The sequence below is a fragment of the Callospermophilus lateralis genome, chromosome 3, assembly GCF_048772815.1.
Source record: "Callospermophilus lateralis isolate mCalLat2 chromosome 3, mCalLat2.hap1, whole genome shotgun sequence".
NCBI lineage: Eukaryota > Metazoa > Chordata > Mammalia > Rodentia > Sciuridae > Callospermophilus > Callospermophilus lateralis.
The window spans coordinates 146,845,393-146,863,650 of record NC_135307.1 but is presented as its reverse complement, the minus strand read 5'-3'; the positions used below and the strand labels follow the sequence as shown (position 1 = coordinate 146,863,650).

Sequence of the window (18,258 nt, the reverse complement as noted above, 5' to 3'; positions counted from 1 at the left end):
CAAGATGGGAGGGCACAAGCAATGCTGGACAAACCTGGGTTCAGATCCCAGCTCATCTACTCCCTGGCTATGTGGCATTGTGTACATTAAAGGACATGGTTGAGACACTGAGTCATAATGCCTTCGAGGCTTTTCCATGGAGATGACATACCCACTTCACATAGCTGTTGGGGGTGAGGAGACAGTGGCTGAAGAATGCACAGGAAGCCACAGGGATTATCTACATTGCACAGGTCACCTGATCTCTTGGGGGGATCAGCCCTGCAGTTGTGCCGGGAGTTCATTTGCTGTGCTGACTGTCCTTCCTTGTCAGCATGCCCTATGCCCTGAGTTCTTACCATTCTTCAAAAATATTTAGAGGAAAATAATAAAGGCCCTTTCTTCTTTCCCTTCTGTGCTTGCTCATGTGTGTCCCCTCACCAGGGTTGTGTTCATTAGCTTTTCATCACTAGAATAAAATACCTGAGATAACCAGTTTCTAAAGAAAAGTGAAGTTGGCCCATAGTTTTGGAGGTTCAAGTTCATGATTAAATGGCTCCATTGCTTTGAGCCTGTGTTTGAGGCAGCACATCGTGGCAGGAGCAGAACTATTCACCTCATGAACCAGGAAGCAAAAGGGGAAAGAAGGAGGGACTAGGGTCCCATAATCCTCTGCAGAGATGTGCTCCCAATTACCTAGTCTTCTTTTACAAGGCCCCTGCTCCTGAAGTTCACAGTACTTCCCAAGCACCACGCTGGGGACCAAGCCTTTATGCATGGGCCTTTGGGGGACTTTCAGAATCTACACTATAGCAAAGGTATGTGAGCTTGCAGTTGATTGATTTCAAGGTTCAAATCCCAGTGCCCACACCTGGCACAGTGGTACTATTCTGTAGACCCCACTATTCAACAAGCAGAGGTGAGAGGACCTCTTGAGCCCTGGAGTTCAAGTCCAGCCTGGAAAACATAGTAAGACCCCATTTTAAAACAAAAGAACAAAAACCCTGATGACCACACAGTACTGTGCAGGGAGACTTGGCTGGGCTGCTCTGTTTTGCACTACAGGCTGTAGAGGCCCAGCCACGAGGGCTGCTTTCCCTGACTCATGTCCCAAGGTGCCCTTCCGGCCCAGCAGTGAGGACGCCTGGGGCAAATGGGCCTGTTTCCTGGTCACACATCGGGGAACAGGAAGGCATGATCCATATCCCATGCAGTGACCCTTGAAGGGCGGGATTGAATCCCAGCTTAAGCCATTGAGCTATGTGACCCCTTAAGTGGCCGTGGCCATGGGGCAGTGAGAGTTCCAGAGAAGGACAGATGAGTCCCTTGCAAAGGCTGGCATGCAGACCCAGGGCCATTTTTACCAGGCGGTTTTAAATTTGAATCAACGATTCTCATCCCCTGTGCACTCTTCTCAAAGATGTGTTGTTTAGAGTCACCCATATTTTGGCCTCTGCTGGGGGAACTGACCCATTGTGGCACAATGGAGAATGGGGTCATTACAAAGTAAAGCAATTTGTTTTTCTGGTAATTTCTTCATTGTCCTCCTGCTGTTATTGAGTGTTCAATTTGGAGTATTCTTCCTCAGTTCCTGCTAAATGGCCACAGAAATGGTGGGAGGGCTGTCCAGGATGAGCATAGTGTTGAAGGTGACAGGGGACAAACAAGTGCCTGTTCGTCCTTCCTTTCATCCCACCAGTCAGCCAGGCGTTAACACTGGACCTGTGTGTGCCAAGGGCCTTGGTGTTAGTCACAGGAAACACAGAGCTGAGACCGGGGGTGGGTGGGTAGGTGGGGCCACCCCGGTGAATGGCAATGGCAGTGAGCCAATGACAGGTGCTGGGAGGGGGAAGCATGGGGTCATGGGTGCTGGGAGCAGGTTTCCTAGACTCTGACCTGGGGGAGGCATCCCAGAAGAGACAACCTGTGAGCAAATGCTCACTATGTGTGGTAGCAGGAAGGGCTGGGCAGAGTCTGCTGGCTGCTTCCTGCAGGGACCTCCCCCCTGGTGTGGTGTGGTGGACAGGGGATGCAGAAAATGGGCTTCACCAGCATCCCTTGGCACAGGGACAACTGGCCTGTTGCAGGAGAACTGAGCAGTGTGTGGAATTCATTAACAATGGCTGGGCTGGGGCCTCACTTTGTTTTTTTTCCTTTGCTTCAGACACGGCACCCGTTGCGCAGGGGAAGTTGCTGCTTCGGCCAACAACTCTTACTGCATCGTGGGCATAGCATACAATGCAAAAATAGGAGGTAAGGCTGGGAGCGCGCAGCCCCAGGGCGGAGGGGCCCCCCTGGAGAGCTCCCTGTCTGCAGGCTTGGCAGCTTCACTCCTTTGGCCCTAGGCATGTCAGGACCCTGGGGTAGAAGCAGCAGTACCAGCTGCGCCATGGCCCAGGCAGCCCACAGAGTGGTTGGGGCCTTGAGACAGAGAAAAGGCTCACTGTTTTACTGAAAAGCCATCCCAGGTTCCACCAGAACGCTGCCCTCTTTCTCTACTGTGGTCCCACTAGCCTGGCCGCTGGCTCACCTTCCGCCATCAGACCACCCCTTCTGAAAGCCTGCATTGGGTGCTCCCAGGCCTTTGGTGGCTCCCAGATAGACTTAGTCTTTCCCTGTTCCTCACTTCCATTCAAGCATCCTGGCCACTTCTATGAAGCATTTGCTCACAGGTTGTCTCTTCTGGGATGCCTTCCCCAGGTCAGAGTCTAGGAAACCTGCTCCCAGCACCCATGACCCCATGCTTCCCCCTCCCAGCACCTGCTCCTGTCCCTTGACTATAGCCAAAAGACATTTGTCATAGTTTCCCCTGGACATGTCCAGTCTTCTTGTTCATACCTAGGCTTACATGATTCCTTCCCTTCCCAGCCTGTCCCTGGTTTTCCATTGAATCAGTCCACCTGTGGCATAAACCGTTTCATGCCCACTGATCTCGGTGAAGAGAACCCCACCCCCCAGCCCCATCTTGTTCCCTGGGGTCCACTTTTCCTCTACCTGACCCCAGGTGCATCTGCCTTTGTTTTTTGGCTTCTCACATGGTAAGTCAAGTGCCCCTTTTTAGGATGGGGCCTTGGAGCAAAGGCTAACATGTCCTTCTGTTCCCCACTGGAGTCCAACAGTGTGGCAATTCAGTTGCCAAGTGTCCTGAAGTGCCCACTAAGTACCTATCACTGAGCAGGTGGAGGCAGAGGACAGGGGTGCCAGGCAGGCTTGAGACTGCTGGTCTCACCTGGGAGGCCTGTCCACCTCTGTTGGAAGGTGCACTTGCTCATTTCGATGGCTGTAGCCTCCTCAGTTCCACATATGAGCAGCACAAGGTAGGGAAGTTGGGCCAGGGGTTTCCTGGATGACCCAGTCCTTGAGTTTCCAAAAAATGATCCCCAGCTTTTACTTAATAAAGATTCTCTGCCTCTCTGGGATTATCACTTCATGACAGAATTAACACCCAAAGGATGTATTCTGAAGAGTAAATGAAGAGACTTATCAACTGGCCTCCCAATTTTATGATAGTTATTTTATACTGAGATGTATAGTTCTCTCTGGAGTCTTTGACGATGACTAAAGACCACTGAGAAGTCTCCCCTGAGTTGTAGAATCATGCTGACCTGGGCAGCAAGCCCATTCCCACTATTTAATGGCTGTGTGTCCTTCGACAGCTTATATAACGTCTTTGAGCCTGTTTCTTCACTGGGTGGAGGGATTGTGGTGATGCAGCTGCCTCTCCAGGTTTGTTGTGAGGATGAAATCAGCTGTCAAGTGCACCAGCACTGCCTCAGGGCTCAGTCTGCAGGGAGCCCCTGAACTCCTCTCTCCCTCCTGCTGAAATTCTCACAGAGAGAATAGAAGTGATTTGTTTTGCTTCAACCCCACCTTTGGAGTTTTTTGAGCCTTGCCCTTCAAAGTCCCTAGACTGGCAGCCTGGACATCATCTGGGCTCTGTTAGGAATACAGAATCTTTGCTCCATACCAGATCTGTCAGCCAGGATGTGCAGTATAACAAGATAATCACAGGATTGGTCTACAAATGGCAATTTGAGAATGCTGACTTAGAGGACTCTCTGGGGTCACGCAGGTAGGTAAGATTGTAAGGAGGAGTCATGGGGAACAGTGTACATACAGCATCTTTCACAGAAGATGCTCAGTTAATATAGCTGGTTATTATTTCCTACCTTGACACTCACTGCAAAATTGTAAACATAAATTTTGCGGATTCTAGAGAAAGAGTGCCTCCACTTGCAGGGCTTAAGAACAGGAATATTTTTAAATTAATAGATGGAATACCTTTAAGCACATGACACATGTATAATTATGGCTTTGCCACTGAAGGAGAGAAGATGGAAATGACACAATTCGGGACCTCCAGGAGCTTAGCGTGTCTTTAGGATGCACCGTACCAACATGGAAACCAGTACAGGACCAACCATTGAAATGAGAGGGGCAGACATGGGGCTGCAGGGCAAGGCCCCAGTGAAGGCCTGGGGCGCGGCTTGAGCACTGTGGAAGAATTTGGCTGCAAATGGACGGAAGGCTAAGGAAACAGTGGAGTCTGCCACATGGAGCTGGGAGGGAGGGTACTATTCAGAGACAGGGGACAGGAAGTGTGGCTGGACCATGCGAAGACATGTGTGGAATTGAGGCTGCCCTTGATCCAAGGAACCTGTGACTACCAGGCTCCAAAGTTTCAGCCTCCACAGAGACAACCACCCTATCCTCCTGCCGCTCCCTCAAAGTCACCCCTGGGCCGAAACCTTTGAGCACCCATCATGGGAAAGCCTCCTGCCTTTAGTGTGCTTGCACATAGCAAGGAATCTTTCTGAGATGTCTCTGCAGCTGATATTGGAACTATACCTCTTTAGATCCTTATTTATTTTTTCCAACTGCTGCTCAGGAGATTATGTGCATCCTAATTTATCCCGGACTATCTGGAATTAATGGTGCACCACTTATGTATAATGTGTGGCTCCAAAGCACGTTGTTCCAGTTCACACCCACTCTCATCCTCTGGCTGTCACTGTCATGTTTTTCATTCCCCATGTTAGACACCCACAGTGCATTGCTGTTCTTCTTCCTTTAAACACTCAATTGACTGAAAAGAAATATAGTTTCCTACCCATATACCATTCTCTTCCTTGCTTTCTCTAACTTCAGATTTTCATCTTGTTCCCATTTTTCTTCATTCTGAAGGATTTCTTTTAACATATTTTGAAGTTTGTCCTCCCAGCTGGTGAGAAATTCTCTCGGATTTTATCTGAAAGTGTCTGCGTCTTCATTTTGCTGCACACGGAGTGCTTTTCTTTCCACACTGTAACCATGTTATTCCCTGGTCTCCTGATATCCACTGATGAGTCAGTTGTAATCCTTATCACTGTTTCCCTTTATACAATATGTTTTGTTCCTCTGGCTGCTTTTATAGAATTTCTATCCATGCTCTGCCTGTGACCATAGTGTCGTTTTAAATAACTTTCTTCACCTTATTCCCGCTTGGGTTTTGCTGTGTTTCTTAGTGGGTTGTTTTTTGTTTATTTGTTCCAAATCAGATTTGGAAAACATTTTGTCCATTTTCTTCAAATATTTCTTAATTCATTTTATCTCACCCGTCTTTGGACATCAGATACAGTGTTTGACTGCTTGATACACCTCACAGGTTATTGAGGCTCTGCTCATTTTCAGAAATCCGTTTTTCTTTATATGCTATTAATGAGGTGATTTCTATTGCACTATCTTCAGGTTCACTAATTTTTTCTTTTGTTGTATCCAATATGTTCTTAATTCCATATGATGATTTTTTTAAATTTCAGATACTGTGCTTTTCTCTTATGGTTTTTCTCTCCATTAACTCCATTTGGTTCTTTTTTTTTTTTTCTAACCATTTCCAAATCTCTCCAGAGATTCCCCATCTCTGCATTCATTATATCTGTCTTTTGTTTTAAACTCTTTAACATGTTTGTAAGAGTTATTGTTAAGTCTTATGTATTAATTCCAGTATCTAGGTCAGTTGTATGTTTCTAATGATTGATTTTACTCTGAATGGGTCTCATATTCACATAAGTATATAAGTTACTCTGCACATAAGTAGTAACTTTTTATTGTCTACTAGACATTTTTATGCCACATTGCAGAGATTTTGGATTCTGTTGTCTTTTCCTGAGTACTGTGTAATTTTGTTCTAGCAGTCATTTAAATTTGAAATTTAAAATTCTTGGTTATCCTTTTTTTTAATGGTTGGTCTCTTTCTGATTTGCCCTTACCTCGGGGAGAATCCCGTCGCTCAGGCACATAGTCTTTATTCCTCTGCCATGACCCTTTTGGTATTTCAATGGAAAACCTGAAATATTTATCAAATCTCTAACTTACCAAAATTCAGTCTCTAAATTGATTCCACTGCAGTAGATAGCAGCTGACATATCTGCCCAGATCATTTAGCCTTTTAACTGTTGTTTCCATCCTGGACTTTTTTAGAGTGTTGCCCAAACATGTCTAGTTCAGGGTCAGCCAGGTGGTTGAGGGGAATCTATGTGTCTTTCTCTATAGCTCTCTCCTTTTCTCCTCTTTGACGGTTCCTAAAACCTTTCCCTGACATCTCAGGTGAATAAGATTACACTTTCCTGGTTGAGTTCTAGCCTCTCGACACCAAGAGAAATGGAAGTTCCTGCTGGGGAAAAGTCATCTAAACATAGATCATAACCAAGTATGGTTCCTTCTTTCAAGTACTAAATCTTGCCTTCATCTGATTACTCTCCAGTGTCCTTATGATTTTTTTAAAACAAATATTTTTTCCAGAGCTAATAATTATCATATTTTGAAGAGTCACTATGGTATGAACTACTCTGCCCTTGTTAAAACTAAAACTAGTGGTTTATATTTCTTTACCAAACAGATTTGTGTATTAGTTATCCGTTGCTGCATGACAATCATTCCAAAATATAGCTCCTTAAAACAACAAACATTGGTTATTTCACACCGAGTGGTTTAGCTGAATGGTTTAGCTCAGGGTTGCTCACACAGTTATAATGAAGCTTTTGACTATGACCGTAATCTGAAGGCCGGACTAGTGCTGGAGGATCTACTCCCAAGAAGTGCCACTTAGGTAGCTGTTAGCTAGGTGCTTCAATTCCTTCCTGTTGAGGGGAGGCATTGATTCCTCACCATGTGACCTCTTTATGGTGTTGTTCCAGGATCCCCATGATATTGGAGCTAGCTTCCCCTTGTTTCAGATGATTCAGGATAGAAACTAAGGAGGAAACAACAATGTCTTTTGTGACCTCGTCTCAGAAGTTGCTCACTGTCTCTTCAGCTATACTGATCATTAGAAATGTATCATTGAGTCTAACATACCCCCAAAGGGAAAGAAACTTGGCTGCTCTTTTTGGATGGAAAAGTGTCAGAGAATTTATGGGTATAGTTTAAAATCACCACAGATAACCTCCTAAAAACTTGAGTACATATTCATACAAGTGGAATTTTTTAAAAACTTTCTTTATAAAATCACATTTCTTTTAAATTTTATCACATAAAAATAATTAAGATGAAGCAGTGGAACTGACCAAATTATATCTTATGAACCACCACATCCCTAGCATCACCAGTCATACTGCCACTGTGTTAATCACCTCTGACGGGGAGAAAGTGTGTGTTCTCAGGGATCTCTGGGGGCATATGTTATAGTCTTTGTTTTCAGAGAGGAGAGTGGGATTCTCTGTGTTGTGTAACTGGGAGTCCTTAATGTATTTCATTTTAGAGAAATTTAAACTTTTTATTAAGTTGTGTTGCACATGGATGATTTGTGCACCTTTTCTATACTTAATACTTCATTTTTAAAAAAAAGAAAATTTATGATGTCAAATTTGTTCACCTTCTTTTCTGATTCTGGGGTTTAGGATCTAGCTTAGAAAAGTTCAGGGTGATAAACTGATTCTCCCTTACTTCCTCTAAAACCTTAGTTTTAGAACAAGGGTTTATCTTAAAGCTTTTATGTTTTTGTTTTTTAGCTTCCAATCCAATAGAATATATATCTATGAAGGAGAGATCTAACTTCCCCCCAAAATTCATATTCCGTAATCTCCATGGGCTGCCCTTATTCCATCCCAGTTTCCCCAAGGATACTGGATCCTCCTTTAGGTTTATTAGACTGTTTCTTTTTAAGCCCTGATAATACCACTCATTTGTTATAGTTTAGAAGAATTTTTTTCTTGCTTTTTTAATAATTGATAGGACAATTTTCTCATGATTCTTTTTCAAAATTTTCTTGGCTATTCTTGCACATTTTCTCTTTCAGATGAGCTTGAGAATCTGCTTGTCAAGTTCCATAAATAATCCTGTTGGGATTTTGATTGGGATTGCATGGAAATTATAGATTAATTGGGGGAGAATTGACATCCTTACAATATTGAGTCTTCCCACCCAGGAACATGGTATGTTTTTATTTATTCAGGTCTTCTTTTACACCATTTAAAAAAGTTTTCTTACTTTCTCCATTGATCTTACACACTTCTTATTAGGTTTATATCTAGGTTGATTGGTTTTAAGATTATATTTTAATGGGTCAATATTGAAATGAATTTAGGAAAGTTTTTGATTTTTGTGTGTTGATTTTTGTTTCTGGCTACCTGACTGAACACTCTTGGTGCCACTGTTTTACATTTAAGTCTCTTTTCTAGATTGTCATAAATAATAACTATATGTAAATAAAATGATGATTTACCTCTTTAGTATTAGTAACTTTCATATCTTTTCATGCCTTATTTCAAAATATAAGGACTCATGATGAATACTGAGTAATGATAGCTCTAGGTTCTGTTGATTTATTTGATGCATACAGGAATGCTTCTAGTTTTATAGAATTTGTAGATATCTTCTGTAGATTTCTTATATGTAGGAAGGCCTTTACCAAATTAAGAAAATTTTACTATATTCCTAGATTTCTAAGCAGTTCAATAAAGAATGGATGTTGAGTTTTATTACCTGCTCTTTTTTAAGTCTTTGAGATAATTATATTGGTTTTTGCCTTTAGTATTTAATCTGTTTATTGTAGTAAATCACATTAATAGATTTCCTAACGCTGGAATTTCTTTTGTTCTTGGAATAAGTTCTTGGAATAATAATTATGAATATTTTCTTTTAATATTCAATTGGTAATATTTTATATATCGTTTTTCATTTTATTTATAGATTGAACTGTGGTTTCTGTTTTTTGACATGTCTCAAGTTTGGGTGTCAGAGTTACATTGGTCTTGTGGAATGAATTAGGAAACTTTCTGTCTTCTAATGGGCTCTGAAACAGTTCACATATCATAGACATTGACTGGTTTTTTTGTTTTTTGTTTTTTTAAATGTTGATAGAACTGTTTAATCAACCTTCCTGGATATACTGACTAATTAAAGAACTAGGTCTATTAGGTTTTTATTCTAAGGGAAATTTTGATAATGAAATTTTCCTTTAAAAAATCAACAATTTCTCTAGTTTCTAAATATACCCATAAACTTAAGATCATATTCATATAATTTAAAAATATACCCTCCATATTTGTAGTTATAATTGTTCCTGATCTTATTTATGATCTTGCTCCTTTTCTCTTTGATCAATGAAAAATTGTGGCTTCCTAAAAATGTTTTTTTTCAGAGAACTAGTTTGTTTTTTAACTGCTTTTCGTTGCTTTCTGTTTCATGAATTTCTGTTTTTCCTTGTTTATCAGTTCCTTCAATTTTTAAAATTTTATTATTTTTTTTCTTCCTGACTCCTTAAATGGAATGCTTATTCTTTTTAGGCTTTTATGTATCCTAGTAAATAAATAAATGTTACACACATGTTTCCTCTGACACATATCACTGGTTTAACTGTATCATGCTCTTTTTGCTATTCATTTCTGAAAACTTCTTAATTTCAGCTTTGACTGTTCCCTTTAAACCAGGAATTGTTTCAAAGTGATTTATGAAATTTCCCAACTGGATAAAATTTTTTTGGTGTTCCTTTTGTTGCTAATTTGTAACTTTATTGCATTGAGATCAGAGACTGTTCTATGTAGTTTCTGCCTTTTGGAATTTATTGAGAATTTCTTTGTGGCCTAACACACGTTTGGTTTTTATACATATTGCAATGGATGTTTAAAGAGCATTTTTAATCTATGCTTTTTGAGTACAAAGATCTATATTTATATTAGATTAGAGGTTGCAGCTGGTCGTCCACGGGCTGCCTTCGGCCTACAGATGTGCTTTGTTTGACCCTCATGATTTTTTTTTTAAGTTGAACAAACATTCATAAATCAAGAGATTTTATGTAAAAAACATGGATTTGTGCCTCCTCTTAAAAAAAAAAATCAAAAGCTTTGGCCATGCTCAGCCTTTACTCCTATATGGCAGTGGTTAGCTGAATCTGCATGGCAGCTGCTCCTACTTAAAGGACAGTTTGCCGTCCACTCTGTTAATGAGCCTGGATTCCTAGTCCATTTCCCTGCCTGCCTGGTTCTTCCAGGCATCAGCATTTGTCACCAGTTTTTAATCAAGCTTATTCACAATTTCTGGAGTCATTCTTTTTTTTTTTTTTTTTTTTTTTTTTGTCTATCCTATCAATTTCTTAGAAGGTATATTGATCTCCAAAATAATTACAGAATTGTCAGTGTCTTTTAATTTTTCCTGTGTACATTTCATACATATGTTACAAGGTGTATTAAAGATGCCTCTTGGTGTAACAAACCTATAAATCAATATAAAAATCCTTTCTGTGTCTTTTGTTTTTTAACTTCAATTATACGTTGGCTGATAGTAATATATTTCATCCTCTTAACCCTTATTTTTAAAGCAGCATGTGTCTGGATGGATGGATTGATTTTTAAGTACAAATGAAGATTCTCTTTAATGGGAGAATTTGATATATTCTTACATATGCTGATTTCATACATATTAGGATTTATATCTGTTATTACCTTTTGTTTTTATATTTTTATTTCATGTGTGTATTATAAACATGTATAAGCTTACCATCCTTTTGTTGGAAATAGTTTCCTTTTTTCTTCTTTACTTTTTTTCCTTTAAATGGGTTGAAATTTTTACATTTGAATTCTGCTTTTCTATGACCTTGAAACAGATAGGTTCGAGTTTCTATTTCTCTATGATTAACATTAATCAGTACTTACCACCTTCTCCTGAGCAAAGCAAGAACCTCATCACAGCTACACTTATCTTTGCCATCATCTCCTCTCTCCCCTCACCTCATTCAGGACCTTTCCCCCCATATTTTTATTGGTGCACTATAATTATACATAATAGTGTATTCATTGTTTCACATTCATACATGCACACAACTCATCCAAGATTTTAGCTCCGTATTATTTTTAATAGTTTTACATTATATATCAACAATTACGTGAGCTAAACTGTAACAGTGACCAGTTTCCTTGGTTACCATTGTTTCTAAGCTCTTTTAGGTGATTTAAAAAATTTTTACTAGATTTTTCTAATCTGGTAAATCATTAATTCTTTAAGAGATATGTTTGAGTGCTTGCTATACAGATGGATAGTTTTATAAATAGTAAAAGTTTTTTGAGTCCTTGAAGTCTAAAATTGTCTTTACTTTCTTCCTACAAAGTTGACTGGATTTAAATTTTAAATTCAAAATAATCTTCGCTAAGAATTTTGAAACATTGTTTCATGGTCTTTGGTATCTAGTGTTGCTGATAAGGGGTCTCTCTCTTTGCTGATTTCCTTTGCTTTGGAGTTCACTTTATCTGATATTAATTTAGTTACTCCTACTTTCCTTTGATTAGTAGTTGCCATTCTTTTACTTTCAACCTGCCTAAATTATTACATTCAACCTGAGTTTCCTGTAGATACCATACAGTTGAGTATACATTTAAAAATCCACACTGTCCATCTACATCTTTTTTTTTCAATCTATGTCTTTTAATTGCACTATATTTAGGCTATTTATGTTTACTATCATTATTGGTGTGTTAGGGCTTAAGTCTGACATTTTATCTTTTGTTTTCTGTATTTTTCGCTTCTGTTTTTTGCTTTCTCTGCATTCCTGAGATTATATGAATGCATTTTAGAATTCCCGTTTGGCTTATCTTATTGTTGGAAATAGTTTCCTTTTTTTGGCCATATCTTTCTGTGTGGTCTTTTTAGTGGCTTCTCTAGGTATGTGATATGCATGTAACTTAATACAGAGTGCCTGTTGTCATTTCACCAGGTCAGGTGAGGGGTAGAAACCTTATCTTTTTTTACAGCTCATTATCCTCCCCCATTTATGATACATATAATTTTCTTAAATATACACTCTAGAACCACATCAAACAGTATTAAAATTTTTTACTTTAAGCATCAAACATAATGTAGAAAATTCAAGAGAAGAAGGAAAGCCCCCTGAATCCATAGGTTTATGTCTCTTACCAATCTGAACAGTCTTTAGCTGTTATTTCTTTATTTTTTCCAGCCCTCCCCCTTCCCTCTTCTTCATCTCCTTTTGGGACTCCAGTGACATGAATTCTAGGTCTTCATTATAGTCCCACAATACTTGAGGTCCTGTTCATTTTTAAAAAGCAGAATCTTTTCTTTCTGTTGTTCAGATTTGCCAATTTCTGTTCTGTTCCTCAGTTCACCTTTCCTTCAGTGTGTCCCCTGAATCAGCTGAACTAGTTATTTTGATATTTGTATTTTCAGTTCTAATAGTTCTATTTGGTTTTTCTTTATATCTTCTATTTCTTTTGTGATACGTTCCATTTTCCATTTCTTTTTTTTTTTTTTTGAGGTTTTCTGTTTTTTCACTCTGACAAGCATATTTGTAAGGACTCATTAAGACATTTTTTTTTTCTCCTGACTTAAAGCATTTTTGCTTTAAGATCTGTCAGATTATCTAGGCATGGTAGCACAGGCCTAGAATTCCAGTAACTTTAGAGGCTGAGGCAGGAGGATGGAAAGCTTGAGGCCAGCCTGGGCAGTTTAGACCCTGTCATAAAACAAAATAAAATGGGCTGGGGATGTAGCTTGGTGGTGAAGTACCCCTGGCTTTAATCCCCAGTATCACAAAAATAAATAAATAAATAAAACCTGTCAGACTTTCCCAACATTTTTATTTCCCCAGTGTTGGCATTAATTGATGGTCTTTTTTCCACACCTCTGAGACATTCCTCCTTGGGATGATGGCTGATTTTCATTTTAAACCTGTACATTTGTATTATGATACTCGTGGTCTCATTTAAACCTTCTGTTTTAGCTTCTACGGAAAATGTAAAAGGGACACCACTTGGTTATTGTCAGGTGAAGGTGTGCATCCAGGCTGCCCTTTCATCCTGCACCCATACCTGAGGAGGGTCTGCTGTCTCCCTGGAAATAGAAGTCCTCTGTTGATTTTTAACAGCTATTGTATTATTCTATGTCATGTTGTGCATATTAATGATCCTTATTTTGGAAGGTATTTATTTTCCCACTTGTTCTTTTCTGTCTCTTGAATATATATATATGTGTGTGTGTGTGTGTGTGTGTGTGTGTGTGTGTTAATTCTTGATATTGTTTTTTTCTCAAATACTTGCAAATTCTTTGTTGTCTACTCTTATTTCTGCTCACAGATCCCAATTTGGCTGTGAGTGTTGTTTAGCCTGATGGCAGGGGTCTTCCTGTGATGTGAGAGGACAAGGGACTATTGCTGGACCTGCCCTTCTGGTAGGGTGGTGGGTAAATTCCCAACCCTGGCACACTGTCCTGGTTCTCTGGTCTACCACCCTGTCTTGCCATATGCACCTCTGGATAAATCCCACTGATGCTCACTGCTCAACTTGCAAGAGTAGACAGCTGACCTGCCACCACCAGCTGTCACACTGATGCCTACCTGTCCTTGCACTTCAGTCTTTGGGATTTCAAGCTCTTCTGGAATTGCTCACCCATAGCAGAAGACTCTTCCCACCAAGGTGCTGCCTCCATCTCTCTGCTGATCTCATTGACTTGTGTCTTTCCATATTTCCTTGGAATATCTCTCTTGCTGACTTTTCTTTTAAACATTCTTTCTAGGAATTTGGGCCCAGAGGAGAGATAGGCTGTATGCTTGGTCCACCTTCTTGGTCTGGTCTCCTTAGTATTTTTATTGTGATGACAGTAGTAGCTATCACTGGCTGCTGTTAGATGCAAATGCTACATCAAGCATTTAGAGTCAACCTGAATCTGATCCTCAGAACGATTCTGTGAGTTGCATCTTATTACATCCAATTAACACTGGGGGAAATAACAGAGGGGTGAATCCCCATGTTGATGGTCACACAGCTGCTGGGAGGCAGAGAGAATATGTGAACACAGGCCACTTGACCTGAAGCCTGGCCTTCCCCTTTGCTTCCCTATCAGAGTCATAATTTTCTGATGCCAGGGCATAGCACTGACCTCATGAGGTTAGCTGCCACCAAGCCCAGTGGCTGGAAACAGAAGCAGAAGGGAAGCTTCTTGGTCTGCAGATACATTGCTTTTCTCGGAAGAATTCATATTCCTTCCAAACATAACTTGGCCTTGCTTCTTTCTCCTGGCCTAAAAATGAATGGTAATGGGAATAACATAGACAGGTAGCAAGGGAGAGTAGTAGTCATCTTTCTCAGCCTCTCTGCTTGTTTAACATTTCTTTTCTCTCCCACTGTTAACCCTTTTGTCTTTTAATTAAATTTTAAGGGACTGGTGCTACACATAGTTCTCCTTCTCACTTTCTGTGATACTCCTTCCCTCCTAACGTGTCTGCTTCTGGTTGCCTTGGGTGGCGGGCAGCTATGGGACTTGCTTGTAGCCCCATCAACCCAGCAACAGCACAGCTCACCTGAAAGGTGAGCTCCAAGGTGAGTTCCCTGGGACACGTCCTTCCTTCCTGTGGTGTCTCCAGAGGGGTAAATGCCCCTCCCAAGATGCTAGCATGAGCCTACTCCTTGCCTCTGCTGCTGCTTAACAGGATTCAGATTCTCCTGGGGCAGGAGGGGTGCCAGGGGCACACAGCATTTTTGGTACTGCATGCCCTGCTTCTGAGAAGCATTCCAAGCCCAGGGCACCCAATCCCTGAAGCTGCATGGGAGCAGGCAGCATCTGGAGTGTGCAGCAAGGGAGCCCAGCAGCTGGAGGCCGCCAGGACCCCATCGGGCCTGGCGAACAATTTGAAGCAGAAAAGTGCCTACTGTGGCATATGCAGCGCGGGCATGTGTCTTTTCAGGCTGTTTACTCTGTATCTGGGAAGAAAAAGTGAACGGCAACAGCTGAGTTTCTGTTGGTGTTTTTGCTCCATATTTTGATTGGGGAACTGAATCATGTTTCTCCTTTCGTAAACATGAAAATGTTAAGTACATAACAGCTAAATTAATCTGTGCTCATAAATTGGTTAATTATGTTAATTCTCAGTCACAGAATTCAGTCTCATTAGCGTTTCCATTAAGCAGTTTGGGCTTGTGAGCATTTTAAGAGAACCGTTTAAGCTCCAGATTAATCTTCAAAGGCTCCAAGTGCACTTTTAACTGCAGTAGGATTTAAAATGCACTGGGAGGTTTCGGCAAGGGATTTGAAGAATGTTAGGATCTAGTGCCTTCAGAAACAACAGGGTTCCCACTTCCCCTTCCCTTGCTCCTCATGTGCTTTTTTGGGGGTAGGGGTGGGGGGTGGGGAAGGGTACTGGGGCTTGAACTCGGGAGTACTTGGCTACTGAGCCACCTCCCCATCCTTATTTTGTATTTTAGAGACAGGGTCTCACTGATTTGCCTAGTGACTCGCTTTTGCTGAGGCTGGCTTTGAATTTGCAATCCTCCTGCCTCACCCTCTGGAGCCACTGGGATTACAGGCAAGTGCCACCAAGCCTGGCATTCCTTACATTCTTATTGAAGGCCCCTGCCTGCTGGGTCTGAGCATCTCTAGGAAGAGCAGGAGCCATGGAAGAAGGAGATGGACAAGAATCAGCTTTGCCCTTCACCCTGTCTCCTGGTGGCCATGCCCTCCCCAGGCTGCACTGCTGCAGCCCCAGAGAACAGGTGATTGGCTCCAGAATGCCTGGGTTACACTTCAGGGTTCCTGAGAGGAGGAATACTAGGGAGGGGCAGCTTTATTCTTGGATGTATGTGAGAATGACAGGCAGAAGCACTGACTCAGGGAGAAAGCACATTCAGGCCTGATTGATAAACTCTCAGGTGGCCTTTGTGCATGATAGTGTGATGCCTTACTTCAATGTCTGCCTGTCTCATTCAGAAGGCAGTTCAGGGCAAGCATTGGCTTCCTTTGTCTCAACCACTCATCTTGGGAGTTCCTTCCCATCCTCATGGTATAGACACGTGGGTGCTCCATCTGTCTGTGAAGCATGCTGTTCTGCCCTGTGTCCTGAGCTCTCAGCTCTCACTGAATTTCTGGGTCTCTGTGCAGTTCATTTATGTTTCTAGTCTCGTTCCCAAGTGAAGAGATCATGAAAGAATTGATCAGGACGTCAGCCCTCTAGATGGTGGCTAAAGCTTCTCTTTTACAATTCTTCAAAAAACCAACAGGATTTGAGTATGAAAGAGAAACATAGTTTTTATTATTATATAGGTTTGGCAAGGACATTTGATGAGAGGTGACTGACGCTCATTAAAAAGATAACTTGTGACTCACAGTTCCCAAGAGGATAGGACACACTGCATCACGCAGCACCTCCCTGAAGCACCGGATGTCAGTGAGGTCCCTCATCATTTGATACCTGCCTCTGGAATCATCAGGGTGGGGAAATAATGGCAGGACTGTGAGATCCCAGTGAAGAAGTGGTTGGAAGTGTAGACTCTGGATCTGCTGGTTTGAAAGACATGCTCCTGGGTGAGTTGTTAACCATCCCTAGGAGTTGACTACTCCTGGAAAGAGACAGTCTCTTCAGGGTTAGCAACACCTAGATATCAAAGCATCAGAATACAGAATGTCAAAAGACACAGTGAACACAAGACCCTACTTAGGAGGGGCCGCATGTTCACTGGCCCAGGATCTCATGACAGACTCCCCATGAGTTTGCTGGTGCATCTCTGGAAGGAGATGGAACGGCTCCATCAGGAGACCAGCAGCAGAGCAGGAGGCGTGTTGGTAACCCACCGCAGATCTCCATGTGACAGTGCTAAATGTACATGTGCCTTGATATTTCTGCCCACCATAGTTCCCTGGAGGTTCCAGACTAAGGTTTTGGCATGGAAGCATATTTAGAGATTGAAGAGCCCTGTTTTTATCTTGAGTATTAATGAGAGTTGTCAGAAACCTTTTAGGATTTTAGCTTTCCTTTTTTTTTTTTTTTTTTTTTTGGTAATCGGGATTGAACCCAGGGACATATGACCACTGAATTACATACTTCCCCCCCCCATTTTTGATTTTGAGATGGGGTCTTGCTAAGTTGCTCAGGGCCTCACTAAGTTGCCAAGGCTAGCTTTGAACTTGCAACCCTCCTGCCTCAGCTTCCTGAGCCACTGGGATTACAGGTGTGCATCACCGTACCCAACAGGATTGTAGCATTTTAAAACAATTATTGAAACTTTTCTTGTTCCAGAATGGTTGCTTATAGAACAAAGTGTAGTTTTATGGGGGGAGGGGGGGTCAGATCTCTGTGAATTTATTAAAATCAACTCAGGATTAATGAGCAAAATTTGTTGGGTAGGCCTATTTGTCGAACTCAGGAAGCTACAATCTAATTTTTACTTGCTGCTGTTCATTGCTCCTGCGTTGCCATTGGGTTTGCTGAAGGCAAGACACATTATTTCTCAATAAACAAAGTGGCCCCTGCATGGCCAGCTCCCCTGCCTTCTTCCACACTGTAGTAACTCAAGCAGCATGCTGACTTACTGTCTGTGTGTGCATGTGGTTATGTGTGTGCATGTGGTTATGTATGTGCGTGTGGTTATGTGTGTGCATGTGGTTATGTATGTGCGTGGTCTTCCCGTTCCGTTTAACAGTGAGCTTGCTCAGAAAGTTTTCAGTGCAAATACTATGCCTTGTGCTGCGTTAGAGGGCCGATTGCATGTTGTAAGTTAGCCTTGCCTAACGTAAGCTGGTTACTTGGAAAGTTGAGATATAAATTAGAAACAGTAGAAGAGGAGGAAGGACGGGTCACTATAAAAAAAAAAAAAGTGTTTTCTTTTAACTTTACCAAGAGACCTATAAAATCATTCTTTTCAGCAAGTTCTCCTGGGGCATTTGAAATATTATTGGGCTTAGGCAATTTAATAGGAACACATATATTATTGAAAGTGATGCAAACCTGTCTAATTCTTTCCTAGATGAAGCTTCTGAGGGGGACCTAGGGTTGTCTATTGGGAGATTAAGTCCCAGTGGCAATCT

General features: G+C 41.5%; 1 protein-coding gene across 2 annotated transcripts in view; it reads left to right on the top strand.

Moving 5' to 3' along the window:
* Pcsk6 (proprotein convertase subtilisin/kexin type 6) overlaps positions 1 to 18,258 on the top strand; it is a 186,454-nt gene that overhangs the window by 66,539 nt on the left and 101,657 nt on the right. For both annotated transcript variants that reach the window (XM_076848857.2, XM_076848858.2), the window contains exon 6: positions 2,144 to 2,232. In XM_076848857.2, coding sequence (XP_076704972.2) covers positions 2,144 to 2,232 — 89 coding nt within the window. The remainder of the gene's footprint in view (positions 1 to 2,143; positions 2,233 to 18,258) is intronic.